This window comes from Chiloscyllium plagiosum, unplaced genomic scaffold, assembly GCF_037043375.1.
Source record: "Chiloscyllium plagiosum isolate Xiang-an unplaced genomic scaffold, Cpla_swu_hap1 HiC_scaffold_30, whole genome shotgun sequence".
In the NCBI taxonomy this organism is placed as follows: Eukaryota; Metazoa; Chordata; class Chondrichthyes; order Orectolobiformes; family Hemiscylliidae; genus Chiloscyllium; species Chiloscyllium plagiosum.
In genome coordinates, this window is record NW_028270168.1 from 49150408 (window position 1) to 49167799 (window position 17392).

General features: G+C 44.2%; 1 protein-coding gene across 3 annotated transcripts; it reads left to right on the forward strand.

Annotated features, from left to right (window-relative positions):
• The first annotated feature begins 1483 nt into the window (after positions 1–1483).
• On the forward strand, positions 1484–16300 carry LOC148142192 (uncharacterized). Of its 3 annotated transcripts, XM_087977021.1 has the most exons (5): positions 1484–1696; positions 2580–3330; positions 5866–5998; positions 7591–7803; positions 16251–16300. In XM_087977021.1, exons 2-4 carry the CDS (start codon positions 3308–3310, stop codon positions 7777–7779), a joined length of 345 nt encoding a protein of 114 aa, XP_087833147.1. In that variant the 5' UTR covers positions 1484–1696; positions 2580–3307; the 3' UTR covers positions 7780–7803; positions 16251–16300. The 3 variants fall into 3 exon arrangements, with proteins under 3 accessions (XP_087833147.1, XP_087833146.1, XP_087833148.1); XM_087977020.1 differs by lacking the exon at positions 16251–16300 and having other exon boundaries at positions 7591–8765; XM_087977022.1 differs by lacking the exons at positions 2580–3330; positions 16251–16300 and having other exon boundaries at positions 7591–8765.
• The last annotated feature ends 1092 nt before the right edge of the window (positions 16301–17392 follow it).

Below are 17392 nucleotides of genomic sequence, written 5' to 3' on the forward strand. Positions count from 1 at the left end.
TGGAACTGAACCCATGTGTCTGGCATTGTGAGGGAGTAGTGCTAACCACTGAGCCACTGTGCTGCCCCATGGGAATAGAGTCTAAAAGTAGAGAGGCTTTGCTACAGCTTTGCAAGCCACTAGTCAGACCACAGCTGGAATATTGGTGAACAGTTATGGGGCCCTTATGTAAGGAAAGTCATACTATGGTTGGAGGTGGTCCTGAGAAAGTTCACTAGGGCTGACTCCAGGTATGGAGGAACTGCCCTATGAGGAGAGATGTGTAGATTGGGCCTATTCTTACTGCAGTTTAGAAGAATGAGAAATATGCAAGATTCTTCAAGGACTTGGCAGGGTAGATGTTGAAATGTTATGTCCCCTTGTGGGAAATTGTAGGACCAGAGGGCACAATCTCAAAGGAAGGAGTCACCTATTTAAAACAGAGATGAGAGGAATTTCTTCTCTCACACAATTGTGAACGTGAAGAATCTGCTGAGCCTCGGTTATTAGGTTCATTCAAGGCTGAGACAGACAGGGTTTTCAGCAGTGAAGGAATCTAGGCCTAGCGGGAAAAGGCAGGAAAGTGGAGTTGAGGGGCAGCATGGTGGCTCAGTGGTTAGCACCGCGCCAAGAACCCAGGTTTGATTCCAGCCTCGGGCGACTGTGTGGAGTTTGCACATTCTCCCAGTGTCTGCATAGATTTCCTCCAGGTGCTCTGGTTTCCTCACACAATCCAAAGATGTGCAGGTCAGGTGTATTGGCCATGCTAAATTGCCCATTGTGTTCAGGGATGTGTAGGTCACGGGTAATTAGAGAGTTGGGGAATTGGTCTGGGTGAGTTACTCTTCAGGAGGTCAGTGTGGACTTGTTGGGCTGAAGGGTCTGCTTCCACACTGTAGGGAATCTAATTCATAAAATCAGCAACAATTTCAATTAATGATAGAGTAGCCTGGATGGGCTAAATGGCCTACTTCTGCATCTACATCTGTAGGTGTTAGAATTAACTTTTATAAGCAAATTGAGCTCTGTGCTGGTTCTTGGAGATATTTATACACTTCCTTAAATATATTCTCTCCAGTCCTTCTGGGATGAACAGAAGCTTTCTTTCACGTGACTCAGCAATGTATTTCAACAAGATCTCTTAATCTAAACATCCTGGTTACTGGGAATCTGCGGAAAGGTCTGTGTGCTCCTTCATTAATAGTTAATTCTACCAACAATGTGTTTTGTAACAAATACTGCACAAATTATTCTGACAGTTTAGACACTAATGCCTTCATAGTTTTTGAATTAATAATCTCACTCTCTTACAATAACTTATTGTTTTTCTGTATGATTCTATTTGTAAATTAATCCGATTTACTTCATACAGTCTTCCAGTGGCATAGCATTTCGCTATTAAAGATTAACAAAATCAAACCAGAAAAAGCAGCTTAGAAGACAAGGTCATGGAACAGATATATTTTCTCGAAAGATAGGTCAAAGTACCAAATTGTGAAAAAGCTGTTTTGGATCAAATATTGTAAAATGGATTGAAAATTTGAATTGCTGGTGTAACTGATTTCAGCTGCATATTATGACAGTTACATTGGTTATGGGAATGTGGTATGTTATATTAAGTTGGATTGGCCAGTATTCAATTTGCTAGCTTGATCTTTGAGAGATCACATGGGTTTAGGAAATCAAACTATAGGAAGAACATGGACAATTCACCCAGGTAAGCAAACAGCTAATCAGAAATAGAAAGTCTTAAAGCGAATATGGGCAATTAAATGACCAAAACAACCTGTAATTATCAAAACTCAGGAAGCATTTAGCATTGAGATACTCTCAAGAAATATCTTAAGAGAATCTTGAAACTTCTTTTTATTTCATTGTGGTGAGGGTAGAGGGGATCTTGAAACAGTGTGAAGGACTAAGCTGTATAATGATTATCAATCATGTGGAATTTCAGGAGTATCCTGTAACAGTTTAAGAAAATACCATTTTAAAACAGTTCATAGGGAGTTTGAGGGGCTCAGTTCTGATCAGTCAGGGGGTTAACCATGTTTGTAGTAACTCATCCTTGATCAGCACAGGTTTTGTACAGATGAGGGGTAAAGTATGCCTTTCCTTTGTTCCTCACTGTACAGCCATTTATAGGGCAAAGTGTCAGAAAATATATCTTCCCTGGTCATCTGAGCAGTGATCCAGGTATTACGAGTTACATTTAGGGGAATATCTAAGTCCTTTTAGTTGAGTTGAAGCACAGGGCAGAAAGGGGGATGCCAGTTTTCCTGCAATAGAAAGGTAGTACAAATGCAGCAAAGAGACTGGTGTTTGCTTTCTGTGGGTTAAAGGAAAATTCAAGGGACAAGGATGCACATTGTGTTTCAGATTTGTGGGTAACATGCAGATATTGGATGATTAAACTTTTGATTTTGTGGTTTAAAGGCAGGGAGATGTCTGGAAGAGACCATTTATCCTGTAGTTGAAAAGATAAAGCACTAATTAAATGAGGACGATTCAGTTTCTGTAGGATGTTTATGAAACGAGATCATGAGTGACTTGAAAAAGTTTATAGCTTTCCACTAATGATTCTGCTTAATTTTATTTGACAGTTTATCAGCTGCGTGTGATCTTCATCTCCTTGTGAATTGAAAACATTGTTCAATTAAATTAGCTCAAGATATTTAGAATCCTATATCTTTGCCAACATCATTGTTTATTCTATTCAAGTCTGAACCCTTGTTATAGTTCAAGTGTTACAATATTGTGTTATTGAGTTAATTAGCAACTTACAGCAAGCATCCTCTGAGAAAAATCCATAGTAATATGATCGAATTTTATGTTGGTCCAGTCTCTCCTCACAGGTCAGTCCAGACTAGAGACCCTGCGCTGCATTCCCTCTATGGCAAGTATATTCTGTCTGAGATAGGGAGACTGAAAGTGCAGCAGGATTCCAGGTGTGGTCTCACCAAAGCTCTGTATAAGATTAGATTAGAGTCCCTACAGTGTGGAAACAGGCCCTTCGGCCCAACAAGTCCACACCGACCCTCTGAAGAGCAACCCACCCAGACCCATTCCCCTATATTTACCCCAGACTAATGCACCTAACACTATGGGCAATTTAGCATGGACAATTCACCTAACCTGCACATCTTTGGGCTGTGGGAGGAAACCGGAGCAAACCCACACAGACACGGGGAGAATGTCCAAACTCCACACAGACAGTCACCTGAGGCTGGAATTGAACTTGGGACCTCGGTGCTGTATTGCAGCAGTGTTAACCACTGAGCCACCGTAACTGCAGCAAAAGATCCCTACTTCTGAACTAAATCCTGTTGCAATGAAGAGGGTCGAAATCTGCAGGTAAGCGGTAGCTTTATGGTTATAAGTTCAATCTTCATAATGTGCAGCATAATTGCAGTTTTTCAAATGTCTCCAATCACCCTGAGTGCGATTGAATCAACCTCCAGTTCAGGTCTGCATCTTTTCTTCGCATTTCCAACGCCCTTCCTCCAAGTCCCTCCACCCTACCTTTTATCTTAGCCTGCTGGGCACACCTTCCTCATTCCTGAAGAAGGGCTTATGCCCGAAATGTCGATTCTCCTGGTCCTTGGATGCTGCCTGACCTGCTGCGTTTTTCCAGCAACACATTTTCAGCTCTGATCTCCAGCATCTGCAGTCCTCACTTTCTCCTACAAGTGGTCATAACCCTCTTCAGATTGTCTTCGATATCCAGAGGGCAGAAAGGGGAGTGTCAGTTTCCCTGTGATGGAAACACAGAAGGCCTGGGGTAAAAAGACAAGTGTCGAAGAGTGTGATGCTGGAAAAGCACCGCATCCAAGGAACAGGAACATCAACATTTCGAGCATGAGCTCTTCATCAGGAAAGAGGCTTGTGGCCTTAGGGGGCTGAGAGATAAATGGGAGGAGATGGGGCTTGGGGAAGGTAGCTGGGAATGCAATAGGTCGTTGAAGGTGGAGATGAAGGTGATGGGTCGGAGAGGAGGGTGGAGCGGATAGGTGGGAAGAAGATGGACAGGTGGGACAGTACAAGAGGGCGGTGCTGAGTTGAGGGTGGGATCTGGGATAAGGTGGGGAAGGGGAAATGAGGAAACTAGTGAAAGCCACATTGATCCCGCATGGTTGGAGGGTCTCAAGGTGGAAGATGAGGCGTTCCTCCTCCTGATATCAAGTGGGTAGGATTTGGCGGCATTAAAGAGACAAATATTTACTTTCTGTGGAATAAGGAAAAGTTTGAGAAACAAGGATGGGACTGTGTATTCTGATTTGTGGGGATCCTGCAGACATTATTTGATTCACTGTTTGGTTAGCAGGGTGGGTGGACCCTTCACAACACAGATGTTCCAAGAAAAATCTGGCCCTTCAAAATAGCAGAGAATTTCACTTTTGATGTTTTAAGGGTAAACTATGGTTATCTCATCAGTTTCTGGAAATGAATGCCTGGTTTTTTTCTATCCATGAAGGAAGCCCCACATAGAAGTGTTAATGATGCCATTGTACATAAAAATCCATAATGCTGTTGTTGAGCAGCCTGGTATAAAATCATTGCTGACAGCCTGGTGAGCCTTTGAGCAATGGAGCTTGCAAAGGAATGAGATAATATAGCAGGGTGTGTTCACGGCTGATCTGGGAGTGCTCATTGACAAAGGATGCCAGTGCTTCAGAGAGATAGGCACAGGTTAGATCTGAAAACATTGGAAGTACTCAGCAGGTGAGGCAGCACATGGCAAGATGAAGAGTTAATATTGATGCTTTGTCATCAGAACTGGAACCAGTTTGAGATGTAGCATGTTTTCAGTGGGTATAGAGGCAGTGACAGGGAAGTACAAGATAGAAAGTTTGTGAAAGGCTGGAAGGCAAGAGAGATTAAGTGACAAAGGATATGGGCCTGATAGAGAAACTGTAAACTGCAAAAGTCCAATCAATAGTAAAGGCAGTCAGAAAGCAAAGGGCAATGATTCGAAGCTGAAATTGTTGGATTCAATGTGCCTTTTAGATTCAATATGGAGTTCAACTATTCTAGATTGTAACTGTTATGTCATGTCTCACAGTCAGTGCATCTTTAGATTAGATTAGATTCCCTACAGTGTGGAAACAGGCCCTTCGGCCCAACAAGTCCATACCGACCCTCTGAAGAGTAACCCACCCAGACCCATTTCCCTCTGACTAATGCACCTAACACTGTGGACAATTTAGCATGGCCAATTCACCTGACCTGCACATCTTTGGATTGTGGGAGGAAACCAGAGCACCTGGAGGAAACCCACGCAGACACGGGGAGAATGTGCAAAGTCCACACAGACAGTTGCTCAAGGCTGGAATTGAACCCAGGACCCTGGCACTGTGAGGCAGCAGTGATAACCACTGAGCCACCATGCCCAATGCCGATCCAGCCCACTGCGAGACACTCCTCAAACCTCCCAGTTCTACTGGCGCCATGGAATTTCTGGCCTCAATCATTTTCTGGTATAGCACATTCTCTTGTCGTTAAATAGAATTGAATGAGAATGGTCTAAGCTACTACTGAATATATTAATGCATCAGCCAATTGGTGCAGAGTGGAGTCCAGATATTTTCTAATTAACCTGCTCACAAATGCTATTCTACACCTCTGGAGTAAGTGGGAATTGAACCTAGGACTCCTGGCTGAGAGACAAGGACATTATCACTGTTCCACATGAGCTCCCAGAGTGGGATGCATGCAATTGTTCTGTTAAGCAGCTTAACTAAATGGAATTGTTTCAGTCATTTAGTCAGGAATTAGTCTGGAACTGATTCCAAGCTCAAAGTGTCAGCATGAACAGAGAGGCCTGGGACCAGTCTAAAATCAATCCTCAATTACTGCCTGTTCAGCCTCTTCTGATGTCTTGCTCAACAGGGAAAACCAACTTGGAACAGGAGACCTCAGATACTTCCTGGGAGGACAACAGCATGAGGTCTTGGAGGAGTTGAGCGTATTCCCATCAGTCCAGTGTGTGTACATACATGAGAGCACTCCTGAAATCAATAAGGTTTGTGAGGCACGACCTGCCCTTCACAAAACCATGCTGACAATCCTTGATCACATTATTCCTATCCAGATGTTCATAAATCCTATCCCTTACAATTCTCTCTAAGACTTTGCCCACAACAGAAGTGAGACTCACCGGTCTATAGTTACTAGGGTTATCCCTACTCCCCTTCTTGAACAAGGGAACCACATTTGCTATCCTCCAGTCTTCTGGCACTATTCCTGTAGACAACGAGGACATAAAATTCAAGGCCAATGGCTCTGCAATCTCCTCCCTTGCTTCCCAGAGAATCCTAGGATAAATGCTATCAGGGCCAGGGGACTTATCTATTTTCACCCTTTCCAGAATTTCCAACACCTCTTCCCTACATACCTCAAACCGTCCATTCTAATTAATTGTGACTCAATATTCACATCGGCAACAATGTCCTGTTCCTGAGTGAATACTGACGAAAAGTATTCATTCAGTGTCTCCCCAATCTCTTCAGCCTCTACACGCAACTTCCCACTACTATCCTTGACTGGACCTATTCCTACCCTAGTCATTCTTTTATTCCTGACATACCTATAGAAAGCCTTAGGGTTTTCCCTAATCCTACCAACTAAGGACTTTTCATGTCCCGTCCTTGCTGCTCTTAGTTCTCTCTTCAGATCCTTCCTGGCTACCTTATAACTCTCAATCCCCCAACTGAACCTTCACGCCTCATCTTTACATAGGCCGCCCTCTTCCATTTAACAAGGGATTCCAATTCCTTATTAAACCACGGCTCCCTCACACGACCCTTTCCTCCCTGCCTGACAGGTACATACTTATCAATGACACTCAATAGTTGCTTCTTGAACAAGCTCCACATATCAATTGTGCCCATGCCTTGAAGTCTACTTTTCCAAGCCACACATCCTAAGTCATGCCTCACCGCATCATAATTTCCCTGCCCCCAGCTATAACTCTTGCCCTGCAGTGCAACTTATCCCTCTCCATCACTAGAGTAAATATCACCGAATTGTGGTCACTGTCCCGAAAGTGCTCACCTACCTCCAATTCTAACACCTGGTCTGGTTCGTTACCCAGAACCAAATCCAGTATGGCCTCACCTCTTGTTGGCCTGTCTACATATTGTGTCAGGAAACCCTCCTGCACACATTGGACAAACACCGACCCATCTAACGAACTCGAGCTATAGCTTTCCCAGTCAATATCTGGAAAGTTAAAGTCCCCCATAACAACCACCCTATTAAATTTCACTCTTCTCCTGAATCATCCTCGCAATCCTTTCTTCCACGTCTCTAGGACTATTAGGAGGCCTGTAGAAAACTCCTAACAGGGTGACCTCACCTTTCCTATTCCTAACCTCAGCCCAAACTACCTCAGATGGCGAGTCTTCATCCATCGTCCTTTCCATCGCTGTAATACTAAACGTTGTGGAGGAACTCGATTGTGACCCAGACAAGAGAATAAACACTGATTGTTATCTCACAAAGCCAGGGAACGTTCCCCAGATGGTATAGTCTTGACAACAGAAAATACCAGAAAATGTTCTTTCAACTGCTCAGCACAGTCACTGTTTTCTCACTGCAATATTTACATTTCAGCTTCCTGCAACAAATGGCCACCAATCGATCAAAGGTGAAAGTGACGGTGAACCAAACAGAACAGTCTGTGGCTGCATAAAGCAGGACGATGTGGATATTACACACGCGGATGGACTTCAGGAAATCAAACTGTTCCTTATAAACAATGGGAATGTGTCTCAATATCAGGTCGAGGATAATGACCAGTAGATCTGCCACTGCCAAGGCCCCCAGGTAACGTCTGACACATGGAGACAATCCACAATCTTTATAAAGCAGGACGTAGATCGTCACTGTGTTAACTGTGAGGAAGGAAAACAAACATATTATACATCAAAGCCTGGAGGCAAATTTACCTGTGTGATTGAGGTCCCAGTGAGATTTTTAAATATATCACTGTATTCAAAGAATTATTGATGTTAATGTAGCTAGAATAACATGAAACATAGAACAGTACAGTACAGCACAGCACATGCCCTTCAGCCTCGATATTGTGCCAAACTTTTATCCTACTCTAAGATCAAACTAAACCTCATTCCCTTAATTTTACAATCATCGATATGCCTATTGAAAAGTCGCTTAAATGTCCCTAATGTATCTGACGCTACTACCACTGCTGGCAGTGCATTCCATGCACCCACCACTATCTGTGTAAAGAACCTACCTCTGACATAACCCCTAAATCTTCCTCCAATCACCTTAAAATTATGCCTCTTTGTGATAGCCATTTCTGTCCTGGGAAAAGTCTCTGGCTATTCACTCTATCTATGCCTCTCATTACCTTGTACACCTCTATCCAGTCACCTCTCATCCTCTTCACTCCAATGAGAAAAGCCCCAGCTCCCATTATCTTTCTTCATAAGACATGCCCTCCAATCCAGGCGGCATCCTTGTCAATCTCCTCTGCACCCTCTCTAAAGCTTCCACATCTTTCCTATAATGAGGTGACCAGAACTGAACACAATATTCAAGTGTGGTCTAACCAGGGCTTTATAGAGCTGTAGCATAAACTCGCGGTTCTTAACAATCCTGTCACCTTGGGTGGCAGCTGAGGGATCTATGGACATGGACCCCAAGATCCCTCTGTGCATCCACACTGCCAAGCATACTGTTTTTGATGCTGTATTCTGCATTCAAATTCCACCTTCCAAAGTGAATCACTTCAGTTTTCCAGGTTACTGTACCATTTTCTATTCCATTAAATTGGTTATCATGCTGAGCTTGGTCGTGAGACCATTCTATTTGAGAATTGAATGGTGAAGCGTTGAATTGTTCAGTTTGTGACAAACCTTTGCCTGTGAGGAGCTCAAGAGATGAATGTATTTGCAGACAGAGAGTGTGGGACAAAGAGCACGAGCTCAAATGACATTGAAATTCTGCAAAAATGCAGATTCGTGAAGTGGAAAGTGAAGATTAAGTAAAACAAGTCAAGGTATTTGATTGCCCCTTGCATACTTTATTAAACAAACCCTGGAGAGTGCTGAGTCACAGACTGTTGCTAACGGTTCGTTTCATACTAAACAGACTGGCAATCAAATGCTGTTTCAGTGAGGTTAATCAACAAGCCTTCTTCTTTCATTAACAGTTCATAGAGAAGAATTCAAAGAGAATCCCTACAGTGTGGAAACAGTCCCTTCGGCCCAACAAGTCCGCACCGACCACCCAGACCCATTCCCCTACCCTATCACTTTCGATTTGCTCCTGGCTAATGCACCTAAACTACACATCCCTGAACACAAGGAAGGCCACAAAGGAAGGTGAAAGCATACTACAGCAGAAGTATTGGTTACAATGGTAAACCATCGAGTATAGATACATTTCTCTAAACATCTCCCTTCACAAAAGTAACAAAAAAAAATGCATACACTATCACTTGAAGTTACGAGTTACCGAAATTATCAATCAACATGATCAACAAAGAAAAAAATACCATTCATGAACGAAACTGTGGTAACTCTAGTCTATCTCCCTTTCATCAATTTCATCAAGCATTCGGGTCTTTTAATGACATTTATTTGGTTTGCTGTTACCAGTTTCTTTTCTGGAATCTGCTCATCCCTGGGGTGATATGCAGAGCATGAGGTTACAGTTTAAGGATATGAGAATGTCATTTCAAACTGAAAAGATGAGAGCTGTCTTCACCCAGGGAGTGAGGAGTCTGTACAATTCTCTGCCCCAGAAAGTGTTTGAGGCCAAAACATTGAATATTTTGAATATTTTCAAGCCCAGGTTAGATACAGTTCTTCAGGCTAAAGGGATCAAAGGATATGAGGAAAAGTGAAAACATGGGATTGAGTTGGATGATCAGCCATGATCATATGGAATGGCTCTAAGGGCCTACTCCTGCTCCTTTTTTCTGTGATCTCTGTGATGTTTCTTCCCAGGTAGTGTTGTTCCCAGGTAGTGTTGAATCCTCGAACCAACTGTGTAACAGATGGGAAGCATTGTGCTGATTGAGATCCATGCATTGGCAAGAAAAGCGAGCAGGAATGTTGATGGTGAGTGCTTACTCAGAACAAGTCGAGTTGATCGGTTCAAAGCTGCCTTTGCTTCTTAATTTGAGTGAAAGCAGCTTCTTGTATTGTGCACCAATACCATAGATTTTCGCATTCTGACGACAAACTAGACAAGAACTCTGCTAATAGTTTACAAATCCAACATTGATTTCGCTGCAGTTGGTCACTGCCTCAGCTCTCGCCTTGTCAGGATTGAGGTGAAGTATTTCCCTGTCAGTATATTATCCATGTACCTGCCTGCAGGCATCCTCCATCCCATCTTTTTCTTTTTCTTTCATTCCTTTATCTTCACTCACTTTATCTCTGCTGTTCTCCAATGACTATTTTTTCTGACTTCAATTGCTTGTATTCAGCTGCCAACTCCTCAAAGAATAATTTCTTGGCTTTTTCTTTGCATTTTGTCGGATCCACTGAGCTGGCTGTAGCTGGTTGGTTCTCCTGTCTTGTTTCTCAGGTTGGATTTGCAGGCCGTTGGAACTCTCCAAAGCAGAGGCTGAGTTGGCCCCGAGATGATGTTTACCAGGATGACATCCAAGACGTGGAGTAATATTGTCGTCATTTTCTAAGATCTGTTCAGTAGTCCATAGAGTAGTGACTTGGGAAACACAACAAATGGCTTCTGACTTGCGAAGGATTACTTCAAACTTGCTTCACCTGAGATAGATAATAGAATAGTACAGCACAGAACAGGCCCTTTGGCCCAAGATGTTGTGCCGAGGATGAATGGATTTTGGCTCACAACTATGATCTGGAAATCTTGATCGACATTCTTCCCACTGCATTGGGCTCTCAGCTTCATTTGTCCTCCTGGGATGAGTATCGTTCCAGCATATCACCTCAGCCTTACCTTCAAGAAATTCATTTTTGGGTCTCTGCCTTGAGCTATTTCACATCGGCCTGTGAAGCTCATGATGTTACAGGAAGCACCAGTGTCTATCCAACACTTCATATTCACTTGATGCTCTCATCTGCAGTCATCATTCTAACAGTCCCAAACCTTAGGTCTGACAATGTCAGTCAGTTGTATGTTGTAAAAAGTTAAAAATCACACAACACCAGGTTATAGTCCAACAGGTTTATTTGGAAGCACTGCTCCTTCATCAGGTGATTGTATTAGATTCCCTACAGTGTGGAAACAGGCCCTTCAGCCCAACAAGTCCACATCAACCCTCTGAAGAGTAACCCACCCAGACCTACTTCCCTCTGACTAATGCACCTAACACTATGGGCAATTTACCATAGTCAATTCACCTGATCTGCACATCTTTGGACTGTGGGAGGAAACTGGAGCACCCAGAGGAAACCCACACAGACACAGGGAGAACATGCAAACACTACACAGACAGTCAACTGAGGCTGGAATCAAACCTGGGTCCCTGGTGCTGTGAGGCTGTAGTGCTAACCACTGAGCCACTGTGCCGCCCTAAGCTACCTGATGAAGGAGCAACGCTCTGAAACTTAGTGCTTCTAAATAAACCTGTTGGACGATAACCTGGTGTTGTGCAATTTTTAACTTCACATGGCCCAGTCCAACACCAGCACCTTGAAATCATGATGTAGAGTGATTCCTTAGAATCATTAGCTGACATCTTGCCAGCAACCATCTTTTTCGATGTAATTTGCGTTGTTCTAGTTAAATGCATGTGAAAATTAATTCAACTCCTTGCAGTTAAAACACTATTCTCCCCACGCTGGACATGCAGATTTGTGTTTTAAACATTGCTGTCTACAATTTTGAATAATGTTCTGTACAATATTTACATCCTATCTCTGCCCATTGTCATACGAATGAATATGATTGAGTAGCCATTATGGAGACATGGTTACAGGATGGTCATGCCTGCAAGTTAAGTATCCAGGGGTGCTAGACTATTCAGAAGGACAGATAGGAAGGTAATGGAGGTGCTGTAGCTCTGATATTTAAGGATAACAGCAGGGCAGTGCGAAGGAAGATATAGGTTCTATGGACAATAAGGGTCTAGATTAGAGTGGTGCTGGAAAAGCACAGCAGTTCAGGCAGCATCCGAGGAGCAGTAAAATCGACGTTTCGGGCAAAAGCCCTTCATCAGGAATACAGGCAGAGAGCCTGAAGGGCGGAGAGATAAATGAGAGGAGGGTGGGGGTGGGGAGAAAGTAGCATAGAGTACAATAGATGAGTGGGGGAGGGGATGAAGGTGATAGATCGGTGGGGGGGGAGGGTGGAGTGGATAGGTGTAAAAGAAGATAAGCAGGTAGGACAAGTCATGAGGACAGTGCTGAGCTGAAAGTTTGGAACTGGGGTGAGGTGGGGGAAGGGGAAATGAGGAAACTGTTGAAGTCCACATTGATGCCCTGGGGTTGAAGTGTTCCGAGGCGGAAGATGAGGCGTTCTTCCTCCAGGCGTCTGGTGGTGAGGGAGCGGCGGTGAAGGAGGCCCAGGACCTCCATGTCCTCAGCAGAGTGGGAGGGGGTGTTGAAATGTTGGGCCACAGGGCGGTGTGGTTGATTGGTGCAGGTGTCCCAGAGATGTTCCCTAAAGTGCTCCGCTAGGAGGCGCCCAGTCTCCCCAATGTAGAGGAGACCGCATCGGGAGCAACGGATACAATAAATGATATTGGTGGATGTGCAGGTAAAACTTTGATGGATGTGGAAGGCTCCTTTGGGGCCTTGGATGGAGGTGAGGGAGGAGGTGTGGGTGCAGGTTTTGCAGTTCCTGCGGTGGCAGGGGAAAGTGCCAGGATGGGAGGGTGGGTCGTAGGGGGGGGCGTGGACCTGACCAGGTAGTCACGGGGACAATAGTCTTTGCGGAAGGTGGAAAGGGGTGGGGAGGGAAATATATCCCTGGTGGTGGGGTCCGTTTGGAGGTGGTGGACATGTCAGCAGATGATTTGGTTTATGTGAAGGTTGGCAGGGTGGAAGGTGAGCACCAGGGGCACTCTGTCCTTGTTACGGTTGGAGGGGTGGGGTCTGAGGGCGGAGGTACGAGATGTGGATGAGATGCATTGGAGGGAATCTTTAATCATGTGGGAAGGGAAATTGTGGTCTCTAAAGAAGGAGGCCATCTGGTGTTTTCTGTGGTGGAACTGGTCCTCCTGGGAGCAGATACGGCGGAGGCGGAGGAATTGGGAATACGGGATGGCATTTTTGCAGGAGGTAGGGTGGGAAGAGGTGTAATCCAGGTAGCTGTGGGAGTTGGTGGGTTTGTAAAAAATATCGGTGTCAAGTCGGTCACCGTTAATGGAGATGGAGCAATCCAGGAAGTGGAGGGAGGTGTCAGAGATGGTCCAGGTAAATTTAAGGTCAGGGTGGAATATCAGGTAAGAATATCGAGAATAAGGTTGAATCCATTTGGATGGAAATTAGAAATTCTAAGAAGAAAAGATCACTGATAGATGTAGTCTATAGGCCACCAAATAATAAATTCACATTGGGGTGGGCAATAAACAAAGAAATAACTAATGTCTGTAAAAATGGTACCGCAATTATCATGGGGAATTTTAATCTGCATGTAGATTGGTTGAACCAGCTCAGTCAGGGTAGCCTTGAGGAGGAATTTGTTGAGTGTATCTGTGATAGTTTTCTTGAAGCGTATGTAATGGAACCAACAAGGGAGCAAGCTATCCTAGATCAGGATCCTGTGTAATGAGACAGGAATAATTAATGATGTCAGCATTAGGGATCCTCTTGGAAGGAGTGATCACAGTATAGTTGGATTTAGAATACAGATGGAGAGCGTGAAGATAAAATCCAATACCATGGTCCTGTGCTTGAACAAGGGGGACAACAATAGAATGAGGGATGACTTGGCTAAAGTAGACTGGAAACAAAGTGGGACAGTTGATGAGCAGTGGTGGACTTTCAAAGCAATTTTTCAAAGTGCTCAGCCAAAGTATATTCCAGTGAAAAGGAAGGACTATAAGAAAAGGGGTAATCTGCCATGGGTGTCTAAGGAAATAAGGGAGGCTATCAAATTGAAACAGAAAGCATACAAAGTGGCCAAAATCAGTGGAAATTAGAAGATTAGGAAAACTTTAAAGATCAACAGAAAACCTCAAAAAGAGTGAAAAAGAAAAGTAATATAGAACATGAGAAAAAGCTAGCACAGAATATAAAGACAGATGGCAAAAGTTTCTATAAATATATAAAACGAGAAAGAGTGGCTAAACTAAACGTTGGTCTTTTAGAGAATGAGAAGGGATACGATTTAGTTATGGGATACGATAAAATGGCTGAGGCATTTTGTAGTGGAATTTTTCACAGTGGAAGACACTAATAACATGCCAGTAATTGACAAAGAGACAAAGGTAGGTGAGCACCTGGAAGCAGTCATTATTAAGGAAGAGCTAGTGTTGGGCAAGCTAATGGAGCTAAAGGGTAGACAAGTCTTCTGGCCCTGATGGAATGCATCCCAGGGGGCTAAAAGAGATGGTGGGAGAAATAGCAGGTGCACTGGTGGTAATTTTCCAAAATTCACTAGACTCTGGGGCAGTTCCAGCAGATTGGAAAACAGCATATGTGACATCACTGTTTAAAAAGGGCGGTGGACAAAAGATGGGGAATTGTAGACTGGTTAGCTTAACCTCTGTAGTGGGGAAGATGCTTGAGTCTCTTATCAAGGAAAAAATAGCAAGGCATCTTGATAAAAATTGTCCCATTGGGCAGATGCAGCATGGGTTCATGAAGGGCAGGTCATGCTGAATAAACCTTTTGGAATTCTATGAAGACATTACAAGCAAGGTGGACAATGGGGACCCAGTGGTTGTGTTGTACCTAGATTTCCAAAAAGCATTCAACAAGGTGCTGCCCAAGAGTTGCTGCATATGGTAAAGATGCACGGCATTACGGGTGATGTATTAGCATGGAAAGTGGCTGGTTAACTAACAGGAAGCAAAGAGTGAGGATAAATGAGTGCTATTCTGGCTGGGAATCAGTGACTAGTGGCGTGCCTCAAGGATCGGTGTTGGGGCCGCAATTATTAGATGATTTGGAGTTGGGCACCATATGTAGTGTGTCAAAGTTTGCAGATGACACTAAGATGAGTGGCAGAGCAAAGTGTGCAGAGGGCTGGGGAACTTTGCAGAGGAGCATAGATACATTGAGTGAGTGGACAAAGGTCTGGCTGATGGAATACAATATTAATAAATGTGAAGTCATCCATTTTGGTCGGAATAACAGTAAAAAAGATTATTACTTGAATGGTAAAACGTTGCAGCTTGCTGCTGTGCAGAGGGACCTGGGTGTCCTTGTACATGAATCACAGGAGGTTGGTCTGCAGGTGCAACAGGTAATTAGGAAGGCAAATGGAATTTTGTCCTTCATTGCTAAAGGGGTTGAGGTTATGTTGCAGTTGTACAGGTGCTGATGAGGCCACACCTGGAGTACTGTGTGCATTTTTGGTCTCCTTTCTTGAGAAAGGATGTACTGGCACTGGAGGGGGTGCAGAGGAGGTACACTAGGGTGGTTTCAGAATTGACAGGGTTGGCTTATGAGGAGAGACTGAGTAGACTGGGATTTATTCATTAGAATTCAGAAGAATGAGGGGGGATCCTTATGAAGGAAATAGGTGAGATAGAAATAGAGAGGATGTTTCCACTGACGGATGAAACTGGGACAAGAGGGCACAGCCTCAGAATTAGAGGGAGCAGATTTAGGATTGAATTGTGGAGGAACGTCTTCACCCAGAGAGTTGTTAATCTGTGGAATTCCCTGTTTAGAGAGTAGTTGACACAACTTCAGTAAATGTTTTTATGGTAAGTGGAGCTGAGACCGTGAAAAGATCAGCCATGATCTTACTGAGTGGCAGAGCAGGCTCGAAGGGCCGAACGGCCTACTCCTGCTCCTGATTCTGATTCCTATGTTCTTATGTTATTTTTAATGACGACTGCAAATATTTCTTCCCATTTTCCAATTTGTTATTTTTGGGTGATTTGGAATGTCTCTCAGCAAACTTAAAAATCACACTACATCAGGTTTTTAACTTTGTCTACCCCAGTCCAACCTCCAATATTAGCAAAGCCTCAACTATTCTCCCAGTGGGTAAGTTAAGGAGGAAGGTAAGTTCCCCTTTAAAAACTTACCTCATGGGATCAGCGGCCTCCATTTTCAGCAGCAGTGGGAACAGTGAGTGTGAGGACTGGGGCTGCCGGGAAGGTAAATTAATCCTTTAATAACTTATCTTATGTATAGGTGGAGCACACGCTGAGTAGGAGCGGACACGGGACTACTGAGTAAGTGAGGTAATATACTTGGGCAGTTGCTTGACCCGAAACACTACTTAGGCAGTGTCTCGCACCCATCCTCCTCCTCTAACCAAGAGAAAAGGTTCTGTGCACTAATTACTAGTTTTTTCAATAGTCATTCAGAACGGTGGGAGTGGAGGTTAGGGCAGTTGCATGTTCCTCCCGTAGAATGTGGGAGGTAAGGGTCACCACTAGTGTCCCCGCTGACTTCACCTGCAGGAAGTGCACCCAACTCCAGCTCCTCAGAAACCGCATTAGGGAACTGGAGCTTTGGATCATTCAGGAGGTGGAGAAGGTATTAGAGAGGAGTTATAGGGAGTTAGTCTTTCCTCAAGTACAGGAAAAAGATAGATGGGCTACAGCAGGGAACGGAAAGGGAACAGGCAGACCATGCAATGATCCCCTGTGGCCGTTCCTGTCAATAATAAGTAAATCGTTTTAATTACTGTTGTGGAGGTGGGTGAGGGTGGTGGTGAGGGTGTGGGAGGTGGGAGGTGTAGCCTAGCAGGGGAAAGCCATAGTGGTCAGGTCTCTGGCACTGAGCCTGGCTCAGAAGGGAAGAGGGGAGAATAGAAAAGTGCTAATGGTAGGAAACTCAATAGTTAGAGGAACGGACAGGAGATTCTGTGGTCACGAACGGGACTCCCAGAAGGTATGTTGCCTCACAGGTGCCAGGGTCCAGGATGTCTCTGATCAAGTCTACAAGATTCTGAAGGGGGAGGGTGAGCAGCCAGAAATCGCAGTGCACATTGGCAGCAATGATATAGCCAGGAATAGGGATGAGGGTCTAAAAAGTGATTTCTGATTTAGGTTGGAAGCTAAAAAAACAGGACAAGCTGAACAGTAATCTCAGGATTACTACCGGTGCCACGTGCTCGTGAGGCAAGGAACAGGGAGTGAGTTCAGCTAAATACGTGGCTACAGAGCTGATGCAGGAGGGAGGGCTTCAGATAGGTAGATCATTGGGGTATCTTCTTGGCAAGGTAGGACGTGTACTTAAACTGGAGGGGCATCAATGTTCTGGGTGGGAGATTTCCAAGAGCACTTCGGGAGAGTTTAAACTAGTTTGGCAGAGGGATGAGAACCAGA

Bases quoted from the DNA above. Each gene is read 5' to 3' on its own strand.
- LOC148142192 (XM_087977021.1), top strand. From the start codon at position 3,308: ATGAAGAGGGTCGAAATCTGCAG. The intron at 3,331-5,865 runs GTAAGCGGTAGC...CTTGCTCAACAG, and splicing joins AAGAGGGTCGAAATCTGCAG to GGAAAACCAACTTGGAACAG. The intron at 5,999-7,590 runs GTTTGTGAGGCA...TTTACATTTCAG, and splicing joins GCACTCCTGAAATCAATAAG to CTTCCTGCAACAAATGGCCA.